Below are 18,164 nucleotides of genomic sequence, written 5' to 3' on the forward strand. Positions count from 1 at the left end.
CATTTGGTCGATCAGTGTAATCATTGTATTATGCTTTACGTACAGTTCTTGTGCGAAATCCGATCAACGCTTTGCCAATTAGATTAAGACTGTAAAAAACTTGTACTTAGAGCAAATCTAAGGAAGCTTCTTAGCTGCGAGGTACAAGAGTCCGCATTACCACACGGGTGATCGTGGACCCGAATCTTAGTAGAATCAGGACCATTCGATGTCAACGGGCTTAAACATGCCTTTATTCGCTGGCTCCCTATTAGTTACTTCACATTGAATTTTACAAAACAAACTCGAAAAATACCTCTTGACAAAAATAAATCTTTCTCACGGTATAAAACAGGTCAGATTCAGTTGGAAAAAAGTAAAAAAAAAGAAAAATAATCCTCTCCAGGGAATTGTAATTGGCGATAATATTTGTTAGAAGCAGCAAGACTCGGAATAGTCAGCGTAAAAACGAAGGGCATACACACAAGCACGAATTATAATAATCATGTCACTTACTCTCACTCAATAGTGATATTGCTCATAATAGAAGTGCGGAAAACAGAAAACACTCGGGCTATATCACAAAAGATCAATGTACCTGGTCAATTTTCAAGCCGGATAAGAATCCAGCTGAGGTTTCAAGTTATCGACCAATCAGTTTGCTTTCTTCGATAAGTAAACTGGTTGAAAGAATTATTCTCAACAGGATGATGTCACACATCAAAGAAAATTCAATTTTTGCAGATGAACAGTTTGGTTTTCGCCATGGGCATTCCACTACTCATCAATTGCTCAGAGTTACTAATATGATACGAGCTAACAAATCTGCAGGTTATTCCACTGGAGCTGCTCTTTTAGACATAGAAAAAGCATTCGACAGTGTTTGGCATAAAGGTATGATTGCGAAATTGCTAACTTTCAATTTTCTAATTTTTCTAATCAAAATTTTAAAAAATTATCTCACTGATCGAACTCTGCAGGTTTTCTACCAAAATTCAAAATCTGATAGATTTCCCGTCAGTGCCTCAAGGTTCAGTCTTGGGTCCAGTCCTGTACAACATATTTATTTGTACACAAAGATGCACAAAGTCATTGTTCTGCGATGACACAAACATTCCTGTAAAAGTCTTCGTATCATATGCAGTAGATTGCCAAAAAGTTTAGGTATTAATATATTTTTTCCTCCTACTTGCAAATATGGGAAATCTCTCCCACTGCATCAAAAACTTAATTGATAATATTTCCTCGTAAGACTAGGGCTTCTTTCCTCAAACCAAACAATAATCACATTGTCAAGATTGGTTATTTTAAGTTGGTCTGACAAGGTTAACTACTTGGGACTAACTTACGACAAAAAACTTATTTTCAAAGAGCTCATTGAATCTAACTTTTCAGTCTTGCACTTTTGAGAAACGGTGTCTTTAGCAATGTTGTAGATAATGTTGTCACAAAAAACTATTCCAAAGACACTTTTCTTCTTTTTTTTTCCTGTATGGACTTCCTCACTGCGACCAGAATCGTAGATCTATTGTGAGATATGCCCGGGTGTCTGCTGTATCCCGCACTTCTGTTAATAGCAATGCCGCTATTGAGAAGTGGCATGCTTATTATTATTGTTCATCAGTGCTTGTGTGTAATATGATACTCTTCCTTACACGCTTACTATTCTACTATACCGATACTCGTTCCTCTTGCCAAATATCACCAATTATAATTCCCTGGAGAAGTTTCGTCGTGCGTCCTTCTGGCCAGTTTTATCGATAAGAGGGACTTATTTTGTTAAGAGGAAGTCACGCAAAGGTATTGTAGATTTCAGCGTAAAGGAAGGGTAACTGGTGGGGAGCCTGAGAATAAACCCATGCTTAAGTCCTTTTTTGACATCGGATGGCCTGGTTCTACTAAGATTCGAACCCACGACCATCCGCTTGGCAAAGCGGACTCTGTAACCTTGCGGCTACGCAGCTCCCCACTTTTCTTCTTAGTTTTCTTGTTTTGGAGATATAACGTTTTATATAAGACTTGTCCTTAAAATTAGATTTTTTAAATATCTAAAAAACTAGCGTTTGAGAGGCAATAGTTTTTGGCATAATAAATTTGTTTATCATTGAAACAGACAACTTTTTAGAAGACGCAGAAAAGATAGCTTCTGAACAGACCGAGCTATCAAAACAAAAAAAAAATAAAATAAAAGATAGTTTTAATGGCGTTTTAGTATTTTTGTTCAAAATTTCTGTCTGTGACTCAATCCAATTATTATTTTATATTTTAATTTTCTTTCAATTTCTGAATGTTTTCGCCTTGTTATTACTGTTTGTTATTTTCGTTTTTTTGATAGATCTTCTAACTATCCCTTCAACTTCATTATCAGGCTATCTTTATATTTCATTTTCTAATTCTCTGATATTTTTTGAGTTTAAATTGTTTCATACAATTTCAAAATGATAAAAATTCACATGTGGGAAAAATTTTTGAAATGAGGAGGCAGCAGAAAAATTTTGTATGGGCACTTTTTTCGAGAAGCCGAACCTTTAAGCCCTACCGCTCAACGAAATTTGAAAAGACGGTTTACCTTGGCACCCTGCTTTATGACCAAGAAAATTGATACAGTTGTGGAGTCATAATTGAAGTTGCTTCGATCCGGTATCAATTATCAGTCAAATTAATTTTCCACTAACGATCCCGTTACAATTTGATATCCCCGTACCTGACCTAGTGGTCCGCATCCTGTTATTGATGGGCACACCAAGTTATTGAGTCATCTTGCGTTACAAAGATATCCAATTACAAATCGCGAGCCCGAAATCACTGTGTTTCACGTTTGTTGCATCGCCATAAAACTAATTAGATCCAACTTTCGTGCGAGCGCTTGGAATAAGCATACGCCGACGTTCCGAATTTGTTTGTATTGCGTCAGAATGTCAAGCTCCCACCACATTCTCACACGATAGGCTACAGTCCGTGAGTTATGGGTTTCTTCACTTCGTTCAGCTGCATTCCCCCGCAGCTACGGTTCATCAACAAGCGCATCGCTTCACTTAGTAGATAGATCTCTCTTGCTAGTGTTTGCTTAGGTTTTTCGAACACTCCATTTGATGCAGCTATTAGAGAAGCCATTGTTTAGATTATCCGAGTAGCTATTTCGCGAGAGGGTTTTCACCTTCCATCAAACACAAAGCGGCAGGCTGAGCTATTCGCCAATTCTGCATTTGGCGGACGTTCCCTTCGTCAACTGTTTCGACCCCAATGGGATTTTATTGTACTTGCGGTTGTGCCGATGATGGCCACGATGGTAGCAGTGCAAGAGGGAAAGATGCACTAATGCCAATTGAACACACGGGTGGGAAAATCCGCACCCAGAAACTTGTATCATGCAAATCGTTCCAACGCTTGTCTGTCTATTCATTGGGTATCCAATTGACCTTGACTGTTTAAACCATTGAAGTGCTATCTGCTTCAGTTGTTTATCAACGATTAAAGAGAATTCATTAGCCAGAATACTTCTTTTGCTTTTTAATGTCGAAAGTTAAGTTAGCTTAAGGTAATCTGACTACCGTTGACTCAAATACAATATGCCGTTTTGAATGCTTGTCAATACGTAAATTAAATTTATTGTCTATAAGTGTTCTAATAAAATCTGTTAATAGAGAGAAGGAGTCTTCTTTTCGTTTAATTCTATTATCATTTGTTTCTCATTACGTTTTCAAGTATGGCAATTCTTTGGAAAACTAAATAAAATTTAATTGAATTCATTAAATTAAGTACTACTGAGCGAAACCTGTATCTATCTCGCGTATGACTGAATTTCTGACCTATGACAAGTGAACTACACACAACAGTGATGGAATGCAATTTTTGTTCATATCCAGAAAAGTTAATGGAGTAAATCGTGTCACGACTGGTGACATTTAATCCCCCCGCATGCAAAATAAAGCGCAGTGTAAAGGACGGTCAACGAAGAGGAAAAGTTAGAGGATAGCTCCAATCACAGTTCCTCGTTTCGTTTTCCGCCCTAGATGATAGGTCAGTTTCAGGGAGGGTGGAAACAGTCGTATGTGACTGATGAATAGGTTCCTGTCAGTTCTGGTGTACGCTATGTGTTGCGATTAAAACCACCGTGATTGCAGATTGTTGATTCGCAGAAAAATCACATTCTAGGGGGTCGACTACGTTGTACAGTAGGAAAGACCATCGTTGACCACTGCTGGCAGTTTTTTACAGCGCAATATGAAAAGGGGACAAATGGAATTACGTCCAATCTAATCCGATTCTCCCTCTCCTGTGTTTTTTTTTTGCTTTTAGCTAAGGCGAACTACTATGAGTCCGATAAAGTTCACAGATTGGAGCTGGACGTGGGTGACACGGTGGTCATTCTACAGGAAGCTGCCAGTTGGTACTACGGATATAATAAAAGGTTAGTCCTTGTGTTACCAGGTGTTGAGTTTGTTCTAGTTGTGCTACATTTTAAATACTGATGTTAATGTCTGATTCCTTTGCGGCAGCTTTCCACACATCCGTGGTATTTTCCCCAAGTGTTACGTCCATACCGTTGATGCCCGTTCTGTTAAAGGTGGATCCAGTAGCAACGAGCAGCTGGTGATTATACGAAGTGAGATTGTGGAAGAGATCACAACCGTTCTGAAAGAGTGGCAGCACCTGTATCGGCGCTTTTACCTGCAAAGTCATCCTGATTTCAAAGCGATTCGGCTGAAAATGCTGGAACTGATACGGCTAAGGTCTCAGTTATTGTCCGGTAATTTGCCGGTCGACGAGATGAAGGACATTAAGCTGAAGGCTACTTCGGAGATCGACACGGGGAATAAGATTTTACGGCTGGACATGGTAGTCCGGGACGATAGTGGCAATATACTGAACATTGAGCGAACGTCGACGACTCAGTTGTACGAACATCATCTGAATGCGGTCGATCGGATCAAGCGGGCGAGTGTAAGTAGAAACACTGGCATTCCTTGTTCATGATATGTTAAAAATTCAATAATTTTTACAGACTTCAACTAACAAAAATCGTATAGTAGAATCGATGAATCGACACTCGCACAACTTGTTGCTCTCCGTGCACAATTTTGTGTGTCGTTTATGTGAGGATACAGAGATCCTTTTTACTTTGTACGATGGTGACGACATGAAGGCAATCACAGAGAATTATGTGGTCAAGTGGAGTCGCCAGGGCGTGGCGGCCGATTTGGATCAGTTCAATAACATCAAAGTGTTGTTCACCGATTTGAGCGGAAATGATCTGAGTCGAAACCGTATCTTCCTGGTTGCCTATGTTGTACGCGTTGGCGCAATGGATGGAAAGGACACTGATTCGAGGCGAAGCAGTATGGCCAATTCGGTTGGTAATTCCAGTGGTGGCAAGGCTAAGGGGCAATTGGTGAACCAGATAAGTGTCCCCGGTAGTCCTGGGATGGGCGGATCTGTGGCGGTGACTGGCAGCGCAGCACATGAGCAGCAGATGAGAAGGCCGTTTGGTGTGGCTACATTGGATTTGAAACCGATAATCAAACGATCGGAAGATTTCAAAAGTGATACTCAGTTGAAGATGCCGTTCATCGCGTGCGAGAAGGAATCGCTAGAGAGCACATTGCGGAAACTGATCACTAACAAGGATTTGGGCGATAAAAGTGACTCTGCAATCTGGATCAGTGTAGATATTCTTCACGGTGATATAAAACAGGTGAAGGAGGAGTATCCGCATTTGGTTTTAGGTAATGTGGCATTTGCCCGCAAGATGGGTTTTCCGGAAGTGATCTTTCCAGGAGATGTACGTAATGACCTTTATCTTACGCTAGTCGGTGGTGAATTCTCTAAAGGTTCGAAAAGTAGTGATAAAAACATTGAAGTTACGGCTGTTGTTTGTAACAGAGAAGGGATAGCTATTCCCGGGGTGATCTGCTACGGAGGAGGCAGTAGCGTTCTGAACGAATACAAATCGGTGATCTATTACCATGATGACAAACCCAAGTGGAATGAAACGTTCAAAATTGATGTGCCAATCGAAGAGTTTAAGCAGTGCCATCTGAGATTTACATTTAAGCACCGAAGTTCCAATGAGGTCAAGGACCGCACCGAGAAACCGTTTGGTTTGTCCTATGTGAAACTGATGAATGATGATGGAACGACATTGCAGCATAAAAGGCACCATTTGCTGGTGTACAAGATTGATCATAAGAGGTTCGATCATGACACTCAGTATAATTATTTGCAGCTACCAACATTGGCGGATGAGTTAGCAAATATCAGTGGCGGGAAACCATCGGTTAGCGGCTTTAGTCTTGCATCTAAAGATTGCTTCACAATCGAAACTAATCTTTGTAGCACTAAGCTGACACAAAATGTAGACATTCTGGGCCTGTTGAATTGGTCTTCGCGCAAAGAAAAAATGGAAGAATCATTAAACGCCCTAATGAATGTGAAGGGTGAGGAGGTGGTAAAATTTTTACAGGACATTCTAGATGCACTGTTCAACATTCTGGTACTGAACGATGATCCGCCAAAATACGACAATCTGGTGTTTCGGTGTCTTTTACGATTGATAGAAATTGTGTATGACCTCAAATATCAACACTTTCAGTCGGTGCTGGATCTGTACATAAATGAGAGTTTCTCGGCTACATTGGCATATGAGTAAGTGGAGAACTGTGTTTTCTGAGTTTTTATTTTGATTCAATATATTTTCATGGTTTGTAGAAAACTTATCAACGTGGTACAAACGCATATAAAAAATGCGATCAACAACGTCAGTAGTGACCGGTCCAGCTCTGTCAGTATTTACACTGTAAACGAGAACGACGAAACACTGTTCCGAACCACAAAATATCTGCAGTATATTATGAAATTCATAATTCGATCGCGAATTTTGTTTTCCGACTTAAATCAGGGCAAGGATCGTGAGCTGTTTGAAACGATGCTGGAAGATTTACTGGAATCATTCACCGAGTTGATCAAGTATCAGAACGATCTCTTGAAATCGCAAGGAGCATTGCTAAAATATCTGCACATAATCGCTTCTGACCTGATGCAAGTTTACGATCCTATAAAACTGAGCAAACGGATAGTGGACATTATCTCTAATGTCCCCACTGGCCGATTGAACCAATCCAAGATGACATGTATCAAAGATGTGGTAGATTCCAAACTGTTTAAATTGCCCCAGTGTAGGGCCATTCTGCTGCCAATGTTTTGCCGGCAGATCAAGGATAAACTGGAGAGCAAAGAAGAGGTAAGCTTTTCCATAGTTTCCGCAAGTCAATAATGATTGCTGCATGAGAATAAATGTTGTGAATGTTTTTTTCATTTTCTGCGATGCACTTATTGCTCGAAGCAACAGCCAGCACCTTTTCAAGCTCTTATATTTTATTGTATATCTTTCGTTGAATTTTTACTCGTTTCTCCTGCTATGTGTTTGTATTACTGTTTTGACGCGTACTGATGTTATGTGCGCCTGTGTTTTGCGTCCCCGTGATCTATTCCATCCGCTGCTAGTGAATGTCGCCTATCCTTGTGCTAAATCGTGTGTTTACTTACATTTGCCTACATGCGTTACGTCATCCATACCATCATTTCATCGACATCAAGTTTATCGCCATGGGAAGATATAACATTAGCACTTGGTCAATAATTCAACCAATTCAACATTTGAGCGCACGCATATCATCGGAATCCTGGAATCCACAAGGTGTTTATACACAAAACCAAATCATTTCCTTCTATATCATCGAAACTCATCCTCATTCATTTAATCACTAGGTTTTGGTCTGTAGTTTCCCATTTATTTGTTTCCAATCGTTACATCCCATGTTAAGTTTCTGAATAAAATAAACCTATGTGTATATAAATTTCTCTCCCTGGCTATGACGTATTTCCTCTTTACATATCTATTAGTTATGAGAAGAGCAAAACTAACATTTTTGTAAAATTATATAACACTTCTTTGTGTTCTTTCATTCGAAATATTACTACAACTCTGGTTATTTAAAGACCAGTTGCATCAAAATCCAAAGAACAGCAAAATCTCAGTCTTAAATGCATTTACTAACACCCTAAATTCAGTTTTTACGTCGGGAAAGTATAGGTAAATAACTCTCATATTTCCAATCGGTTAGCTTCCAACTGCGGTGTGTTTGATATCGCGACTTATTACCAGAAGTAATAAACCTATCACATCATGTGACATGTGAAAATGTGTTATCAAAATATTAAAGTCTATTCAGGTCGGATTCCATACGATTGTATGAGAGCTGGTGAATGGCAGATTTCAAGCCATTTTTCCAGTCTTCGATTGAGTCTGTAGGCCATAAAAATTTCAAATTCATTAGAGGAGTTTTGAACGATTGTATAACAATTCCTCGAAAACCATTCCCCAGAAAATAAAACGCCGAAGCCTTTTCCCCAGAAAACAAAATCCCAGAATGTACCAATCACCAGAAAACTGCTACCCAGAAAGTACTAATCCCCAGAAAGTTATTATCCGGAATGAACCAATGCCCAGAAAACTATTTCCAGAAAATACCGTTTTCCAGAAAACTGTTATCCAAAAACGAAGAAATATGCATTTTTATTTTTCAACATGAAAAATCTGTTAAAACTGAGTTGTTGTATATCTGAAATGTATAACGATTCTATCATTTGAATCAACTTATTGTCAATACATTTGTTCTCTCATGGAGTAAATAAGTCAGCGCTTGACACCAGGCCATAGTCATAAAATAAGAAAACTTTCAGTAATCGTTTTTGGCTGAATGAACATCACAAGTCGACCACAAAAACACAGTAGCGAATTGATTTCTGAGGCTCCTTGACCAAAAATCTAAAATACCCCTTCTTATTTTAATTCGGTTAATCTAGTTCACATGGGGGGCAGCCCCCTGCAGAAATTACCTCTGTTGATGCAACATCCACAAGTATATATTAAACGAGCAAAAGGGAACCCGGTTACAATTCCGAAGCCTGTTGAGTATACGTTTGCATTGGCGTGCTCACCGGAAACGGTAGCGCCTTTGTAATCATGGCAACATGAATCCTTTTCTTCGAGAAGCCAACAAGAGTTATCGGAAGAGTTTTCTTTTCTGTTTAACAGTCATACTAGCCATGGAAGTCTTTCATAGAGAGATATGGTTGGACAGGCTGGTAGAGCATGGTATTAAATTGCTGTGTCGATATTATCTTCTTAAACCTTGAAAATCGAAGACTGGGGCACGCAAACTCTCAACAGCTTGTACCGAATCCGCAGCAGGTCTCCAAGGTTTAGAGTCTCTAGTAGATAGATCAATGTAGTTAAGGGAAGTCGGCAAATTAGATCCGTAACTTCGGGATAAGGATTGGCTCTGGAGACTGGGATGACTCGGGCTACGGGGCTGCCGGGTCACGGGTCTGCGGTCGTTCTCCCGCTTCGCGCGGGTGTCGCGTCGTGGGCCTGCCAGCGCTTCTGCCTCAACGCACTCCGGGGCGTCCGGCCGTGTGGTGGTGTGGGCCACCCGTTCGTCCGCCCCGCGTGGGTGTGCGGTGCGCTCGCTCGCCCGCCGCGCCCGGGTTCATACGCTTCCCGGCTTGGGCTGCAGTCATCGATAAACAGTCAACTCAGAACTGGCACGGCTGAGGGAATCCGACTATCGAAATGAAACAAAGTGGCGAAATACCGATCGTTAATAGTGTTGTTTTGTAAAAACCTAAAGCTTGATACGTTGAAGCAAGGTTTCGCTACCATTTTTAATCTAGCCTGTGTCTCTAGAAGGGTACTTACCCCACCGTTCCCCTCGATAAATCCGGAACAAATATCCCCTTCCGTCCCAAAAACTATGATAAATTTGTGATCCTTTGAAAAAGGTTCGATCAAATTCGGTTCGGCAGGTAAAAGAATTTCATATTTTCGGCTCTGGAGGGGTCAGGTACGCAAGTGTTAATTAAAAATGTCAAATAATTTAGAATGTTAACAATATAATAACTGAATACTAATGTTTTTATCTGGTTACGGTGATGCTGGAGAATAGTTTTCTGGGCATTAGTGCATTCTGGGAAACGGTTTTCTGGTAACTAGTGCTTTCAGGGGTTTAGAATTCTGGTAACTAGTATATTCTGGGATTTGGTATTCTGGAGACTGGTTCATTCTGGGGAAAATCCTTCGACACTTTATTTTCTGGGGAATGGTTTTCTAGGAAAAGTCGGACAACCGTTTTGAACATTCAACTATATTCAATTGAGCTTCATCAGATCAAGATTCTCCGGTTTAGTGTAGAATACTGGCCTCGTTAATCACAGTTCATAGGTGATCTTGATTTCGAATGTATACCATAAACTGTCATCAGATCATCAGTTTTGTTTTTAAATTACAAGACTATACACTATATACAGTCGCATTTTACGCGGGGGATAGTGCCGCATAAAAAAAAACGCGTAAATTCCGTAATCCGCGTAAATCCCAAGCGCGCGTAAAAAACCGCGTAAATTCCAGAATCCGCGTAAAAACATTCCGGAATCCGCGTGAAAAAAACGCGTAAATTCCGAAATCCGTGTAAAAATAAGCCGCGTAAAAAGCGACCTGTAGTCTACTGTGTTTATAAATCCACAGTTATATCGAGGGTTTCTTAAATGGTTTACCCATTTTGTTAAACAAAAAAAAGAAGATCTTGTTTTTGCTCTTCTGCTTTCGATGTCATGTGATATGTTCTTACTCTTAATTTGATTAAGCTCATATGCTTGTTGTTCTGTACTAATCCTGGTGTTTGAGTTCACCTTCCTAACAGCGCTAGCTTTGAACCAAAAACATCATATCAAGAAGACTGGGAACTCTGCTGAAATCGAGCGACATCCGTGCTGGCGTTGCACAGGCAGAAAATCACATACGCACACGATGACTTCGTAGCGATGTAATTACCAACATTTCTATAACAAGCTACCACCTTCAATAGATGGAGTGCGCTGTTTAATTAGAGGCATGTCATCTGTGTGGGATCGATCCAGAGATGCCAGTCTTCTTGATATGATGTTTTTGTTTTAATATAAACCTCGGAGCAAATATATTTTAACAGTTTCAACTCTTTTTCATCCTTTTTATTCCCATTTGAAAAAATCCAATCGTTATCCCACACCCCGTCTGCCTCTCCTAATAACATTGATACTATTCTGGGTGGTTGGATTTCTTATCACCCACCTCATGATAACCAAAATCGATATCGGCATAAACAAAATCGAAATATGCATTACCGTGTGAATATCGGCTACCATACTTCCTCTTCCTAATTTTGTCGATCCCGATCTGATACCCGCGTTCCGGTTTGCCTGTGATTTCTACATAATTTTTGAACTCCCTGTTTCGATGATCGCGTGTAAAAAAATATCACGGAATCCGTCGTGTGTTACTACTTACTAAACTTGCCAACAAAACCTACAACGACCAACCCAATACGAATCGAACACACAGGGTGACTTTATGTTCGACATCCGGCAGCAGGAGAAAAATCTGATCAAGGCGGCCAAGGTGCTTGGGGAGAGCAAATCACAGCTGCACACGCGTGAAACCACTGCCAAGACGAAGGTATTTATCTGGGCACAATGCGACATGTAAGGGGGAGGGGATTGAGAAAAGGGGATATTTTAGTAGGCGTGTCAAGCTATAATATTGCCGCTGCGAACGCATGCATAGATGCGAGTGTCGTGTGCTTGTGTGCGTGTGATCGCTGCTGTAAAAGAATTCTCGCAGAGCAAAACAAAACTGAGAGTGCTGCTTTTCGGTGTGCATTTGATTTTACAAGCGTTTTATTTGCAGTTTTGTGTGCAGCAATACAACTGTTTCGAATAGCGACATCTACAATGACTACACAATTATTTCGAAAAGTTCCATATCCTAAATTACTTTTGTATGATTCTAAAAAGCCCTAAAATGGTAGTCATTGTTGATCCTATGGGCATGTTGGTACCCAAACTAACCTCTTATTTTTCGCTATCCTCAGGTTGCTGAATGTGTTAACATCATGAACAATATGCTGGAGTTGTTGTTTCACAGCGAAGAGGATATTGGTTCAACCGAAAATGATATCCGCGAGATTATGCAGATTTTGCTACGCACGGTAATACAGAGCTCGATTGCAATGGACCGTGATAATCCGCTGGTCGGTAATCTGGTCGCGATTATGCTCGGTATCTTCCGTAGTATGTCGGAGAGCCACTATCAGGCGTACGTAAGAAGCTTCCTTACGAGCTACGATCTGTTAGACTTCCTGATGGAGATTTTGTTGGTTTTCAAGGAATTGGTTTCAAAGCCGGTATTTCCAGTGGATTGGCTAGATATGATCATGCACCAGAATACTGTGATATTGGAGAGTCTGAGGCACTTTGCCGGAATTATAATGGAATGGTTCTTCTCACCATTCGAGAAGCAAGTCTGGTCGAACTATTTCCAGTGCTCGATTACCTTTCTTACTCAGCCTGCGTTGCAGCTTAATTTATTCAGCAGAACAAAACAATCGATGATTTTGAGTAACTATCGAGATATTCGTAGGGAGACAGCGTTCGAAATAAGAAAAATGTGGTTCAATTTGGGAGAGCACAAGATTATTTTTGTACCCCAGTTGGTTGGTCCGATCCTGGAGATGAGCATGATTCCGGAGCTAGAGTTGCGAAAAGCTTCTATTCCAATATTTTTTGACATGATGCAGTGTGAGTACTATAGTTCAAAGTACGTGATAGAGAGCTATGGGGATACGAAACGCAACACAAGTCATATAAAAGGAAATTTCAACGACTTTGAAAAGGAAATTATTGAAAAGCTTGATCATTACATTGAGGGTGGTTACGGAGATGAAGAGTTTAAGAATCTGTTTTATGAAATCATGTACGAGTCATGCAGCAATCACAACACTCTCAAATTGCCTGGAATACAATGTGTCAACGTGCTAACTCGTTTAATGGAAAAGCTACTGGAATATCGCTGTCTTATTCACGACGAAAGTAAGGAAAACCGGATGGCGTGCACGGTTAGTTTGCTCCAGTTTTATTCGGAGGTTAATCGTAAGGAAATGTACATTCGATACGTTAACAAACTGTGTGACCTTCACATGGAGTTCGATAACTTTACAGAAGCTGCTTATACACTTAAGCTGCACAGTAACGAGTTATACTGGGACGATTCTCCACTGTCTGCCCTACTAAAATCTAGCCGACATTTATCCTGTAGTACGCATTGGACACTGAAGGAGAAACTCTATCGGGATATTATCGATTTATTTGATCGTGGAAAAATGTGGGAGTCAGCTATTGATATGTGCAAAGAGCTGTCTCAGCAGTACGAGAATGAAATATACGATTATTTGAGTCTTGCTGAACTATACAAGAAGATGTCGCAGTTTTACGAAAAGATTCTACGCGAGAAGCGTTATGAATCCAACTACTACCGGGTGGCTTTCTACGGATTTGGGTTTCCGCAGTTTTTACGCAATCAGGAGTTCGTGTATCGTGGCAACGAATATGAAGACGCTGGGTCGTTTAATACGCGCATTCTCAGTCAGCATCCGCGAGCGGAACTGGTTCCGACCTTGAACCCTGGCCAGGAGATTCGTCAGAGCGAAGGTCAGTTCATTCAGATTGTTAAGGTGGATCCTGTCAGCCGTGATATTCGACTAGGAAGAGATAAGAAAAATATTGCGTCCAATATTGTAAGGTTCTATCAGTCGAACAATGTGTGCGAATTTCAGTTCTCCCGTCCAATCCGGGATTCGTGTGGGATTGGCGATGATATTGCTAACACTTCGTACGAGCGAACAATACTGAGAACGACGGATGCTCTGCCAGGGATTTTAAGGTGGTTTCCGGTGAAATCTTCTGAAACAGTGATGGTGAGTGTTATGAATGAAACGTTTTGTTCCAAATCAGTAATAAATTTATTTTAGTTGAAGATTTCTCCTATCGAGATGGCCATCGAGACAGTGGAAGCGAAAAATCGATGTATTCGAGAGCTGGTGATTGAGCATCAAGCTGATCCGAACATTCCCATCCACTCACTCAGTGCGATCATCAACGGTGTCGTGGATGCAGCAGTTAACGGGGGTATTCCGATATACGAAGAGGCATTCCTTACACCGGAATATCTGATAAGATATCCGGATGATGATCATCTGGTAGCACGATTGAAAGATTTGATCGCCTCGCAGATTCCTTTGCTCGAGGTGGCTATTCTGGTGCACAAAATGAAAACTCCAGCTAGCTTACTACCATTCCACGATCGTTTGGAAAAGTGTTTCGCCAGTATTCAGACCAGCGTGGAGGAGAAGTATGGTAAGCGACAAACGGATATTAAGATTGATCGTGATAGCGAAGTGACGCTGAGGAGGCAGATATCGGCTCTGCCACAGGTTAGCATCGATTCTAGTCGGCTGTCGGAAACTAGTATTGGATCGTCGGAGTAAGTTACCGATTAACGGTAGTAGAGTTACGATTAGTTGTTTATTTACATTTTCTCGATTTGCAGTAGTGGAATTTCCAAAAGCCAAAACAGCCGTCCAACTACTACCAGTTCAGGCGGATTCAAATCGACGTTGACTAATTTTGCTACGAACTTCAATACTGTCAACCTAGGGAGGTAAGGAATGTCAGCGAATTTGAATATTGGAATACTATTTAAAAATGTCACAATCGTATAGAGTCATTTGATATATAAAAAAGTTATTGATGAATGATGTTAGCCCGAAGGAAGCATTATAAGTAGGAAACCGAGGAGTTTAAAGTAATAGACTTGCTAAGCATTATAAGTAGAACCCGAAGAATTTAAAGCAATAGGCTTGCTTTGTTTTGCATAGTAGCAAGTTCGGTTTTTCTAGATATAATGCTAAACCTACTACTTTGCATCATTGATGTAATCGAAGAACTTGTCCATTTTGAAATCAGTTATCCCTCTTTCTATCGAGCTAATTGTATCGCTTTGCTTGCGTCTCTTTTTCATATCTAACATTAATTTTGTACATCGCCATTTCATCACCACCCTCTAGCGACTTTTTCGAGTTCGATCGGTTGAGCCTATCCAGCGTCAAGCTAGGAACCAACTCCAGCAAGCTGATATCCAACATCTCGACCAAGCTTGGCAGCAAACTTCGACAGTGTGTATTATTATATCTTCGCAAGAAGATTGTAGCGCAATTTGTGTTTTCCATAAAGGGAAAAGCTAAAATCACGTTTTTTTTTGTATTTTTATGCTTAATCGCTTCCATGTGATTTCTGCCTTCGCATCGATGCCTTCGGAAAACTCGCTGCCTACTAGATCGCTGCAAGCCCTGTAAAATTCTTCGAAAGAAGTCTGATCAGAATTGACCGCTTAGTAGATATTTAGATACATTATCACTACACCTTTGAAGCGAAATTTGAGTAATCTACTTTTTTCCTAAACAGTGATTGATTGGTCGAGTGTTTGCCGTGACCCACGTGCGTGTGTGGGTTCAAGCCTAACGTTTCCTTAGTTCTGAAACCTGGCCTCTGCATTTGAAACTCATAGTGTTTCACTCATGATTTTTATCTTCCAAGCACATACACGTTTCACGTGACTATTATAGTTTTAATGACAAACTGTTACGTGATTACTTGCTTTGATGACGTCAAGTGTTTTATCGCAAATTGCTACAAACCTATTCAAACTGCTTGTTTCTGCTCTTTTTCTTTCATCCTGGCCATTTGTACACATCGCAATGATACTGACCACAACGACTGAAGTAGACTTGATCTTTCGTCTCATTCGTTCCTTCATTCGAACGGGAAAATCATGTCCCAAAATATATTTTCGTTTCTACAACATTAACTAGAATTGTTTCTTGTATAACCGTATGAGTGAGTTACTTTATATCTGATTTCGTTATTCTGGATTTCTCTCGCCTTTCAGAGGTGATTTGGACAAGGTTTTTCTGTTTATTTTCGGGATGTGTTAGTTTGTGTTATCGTTAACCAAGCGTTTTTTGTTGTGTTGATTTTGATTGTTTATTTTATTATTTTTTTAACTATGTTTTGCTTAGAACATCTCTTGGAAGTTCTCCCGGTTCGAAGAGCAAGAAGGATAAGACGTTGACGAAGCGAAGATCAAGCCGAAAGGTGAGTTCGAAGACTATTTTTGTTTGAGTAACAATAGAAACCCACATTGATTGTTTGTAGGTGGATCGCGACTCGTTGACTCTGCCTGTTTCGAACAGTTTGTTCTACACGTCACCCATCACGTCAACGAGTGAGGTGGGAAGTAGTTGTAGTGATCGAGATAGTGCCATTTTGCACAGTGGACCGGCCAGTGTTAGTACACCGATCTGCTCAACGCCAACTGGGAGTATAAGTGGCGCTAGTTCCTTACCAGTGGTGGAGTTAACTGAGGAGGTAGGTTTACATTTGTAAGATTTTTTTCGGTATTAGATAGCTTTGCGAAACGAGAAATATACTGGCTCCATTTACCATCACTGTAGATTATAAATCTTATCTAATTATTGCTCTTCGAATTCGTTATAGCTTCACTCTAAACGTCCACTTCGTTCGGAAGTAGAGAAAGAGAAGCGTCTTTCGCGACCGCCGAGTGTTGTAACGCCTACACTCAGCATCAAAACGATTACCGGTGGTAGTGTGGATACTACTTCGCTTGGTTCTGCCGACAGTAGCAGCAATCGCAATTCGATAATAACCAATGGATCAACTACTTCAGAGGAAGATCTTGTGCCACCACCACTGCCAATGAAAACCCGTGACAGTGATTACAGTAACATTCCGTTAAATGACAGCGCTCTCCACAGACGGCTAACAGGTGTCGGTAGTCATTACGTTAGCTGTAAACCACTACCAGCTGTTCCGAATGCCGGCGAAACTACCACCGTAATTATCAATTCATGCTACGATATGGTTGAAACACGGAACAACAATGTGATCGTAATCGGAGCTTATGATGAGCGGAAAAGACCTCCGACTCCTCCGCCGAAACCAGCGAGAAATTCCAAGACATGAAAACAAAATGGCACCCAAGAAAACTGATAATCAAAATTGGTCAGTACAAAAATAGACCCCATTTGAAAATTACGGGGTGCGGTAGTGAGAATACGATCGATAGTTCCGGAGTCTAGGATGCACGTAGATAAAGCATTTTATACTGACGTGTAGTTAGAGTAATTTTAAGTATTGTCGTGTGAAACAAAGACTTTCTTATTGTTAAATCGTGGGAAATCTGCTCCATGCTAGGTCGACCATTGCAATTATTGAGCAAAAAAAAACATTGCAAAGCCATTCATTTAATTTACGTTACGCAACTTCTAGCAGCAGGCAAAGCCACTGTATTCATATCCAATCGATTTATTGACGACAGTTAATTAGAATAAGGCGAATTTCGATCCAAATTTTTCTGGAGGATTTTCTACCTCCCTCGCAATTCACAAAGAACCAAAGACGATAAGACAAACACAGCTGTACATTGATTACCATTATTTTTGTCACGCGAATAAGTTTAGGAAGAATGTAGGTAGAAAATAACAACGTGCGAGAGCATCAGAACAATAAAAACTGCAACATGAGCTTGCGGGAACCAGTTTTCCTATCTTTGGTAGGTTATCGTGATGCTAGGTTTGAAATAGTAACATTATTTATAGACATTTTCTATAGGATTAGTTTTGTCACATACACAGACAAATTTTTACTTCCATGCACATACTTACGGTAGATACGACCAATAAATAGACAATTTAAACTAACATGCATTTTCGTTACTTTAGTTACTACTGTTGGCTTCATGATTTGAGAGAAATGCGCTTAACGTATCGTGTATGTAAAAATAATCCCTTGGTTTTCCCCACCAAGATTATAAGGTTACTGAAGAGGGTGATCTACGTCTTTGTGGCTAGCAGAGCCATGCAATTATCATCGTATTAAAGTAAAGTTTTTGTTGAAATATTACTTTTTCAATAGTAAACTACCGAAAAGTTGAGTTGAAATTCAACCAAGTTGAGTAAAGTTTAACTAAACTCCAGGTTGCTTCTGTAACTGAGAACAGATGTCATCGTGTTCAATTGCATGTGTAGAATTTCGAATGCATCTACTGCTAAACGGATTTTCAACCTTAATGAATTGATTGATAGGGTTAAAATGTGCTCAAAACTTGTGATTTAATTATTGGCTTGTTTTTCTAATAGTAAACTAGCAAAAATTTGAAATTCAACTAATCTTTATGC

At 40.2% G+C, this 18,164-nt stretch overlaps 1 protein-coding gene across 6 annotated transcripts in view; it reads left to right on the forward strand.

Moving 5' to 3' along the window:
• LOC129721650 (dedicator of cytokinesis protein 1) overlaps positions 1 to 17,687 on the forward strand; it is a 74,689-nt gene extending 57,002 nt beyond the window's left edge. The window contains exons 2-13 of one of the 6 annotated variants that reach the window (XM_055674915.1): positions 4,279 to 4,390; positions 4,479 to 4,923; positions 4,985 to 6,624; positions 6,688 to 7,219; positions 11,417 to 11,530; positions 11,946 to 13,826; positions 13,881 to 14,392; positions 14,459 to 14,569; positions 14,976 to 15,083; positions 15,987 to 16,062; positions 16,123 to 16,335; positions 16,465 to 17,687. In XM_055674915.1, coding sequence (XP_055530890.1) covers positions 4,279 to 4,390; positions 4,479 to 4,923; positions 4,985 to 6,624; positions 6,688 to 7,219; positions 11,417 to 11,530; positions 11,946 to 13,826; positions 13,881 to 14,392; positions 14,459 to 14,569; positions 14,976 to 15,083; positions 15,987 to 16,062; positions 16,123 to 16,335; positions 16,465 to 16,950 — 6,230 coding nt within the window. In that variant the 3' untranslated portion in view covers positions 16,951 to 17,687. The other 5 variants (XM_055674496.1, XM_055674584.1, XM_055674663.1 and 2 more) reach the window with 5 other exon arrangements.
• Positions 17,688 to 18,164: the final 477 nt, after the last annotated feature.

This window comes from Wyeomyia smithii, chromosome 1 (assembly GCF_029784165.1).
Source record: "Wyeomyia smithii strain HCP4-BCI-WySm-NY-G18 chromosome 1, ASM2978416v1, whole genome shotgun sequence".
Taxonomy (NCBI): domain Eukaryota; kingdom Metazoa; phylum Arthropoda; class Insecta; order Diptera; family Culicidae; genus Wyeomyia; species Wyeomyia smithii.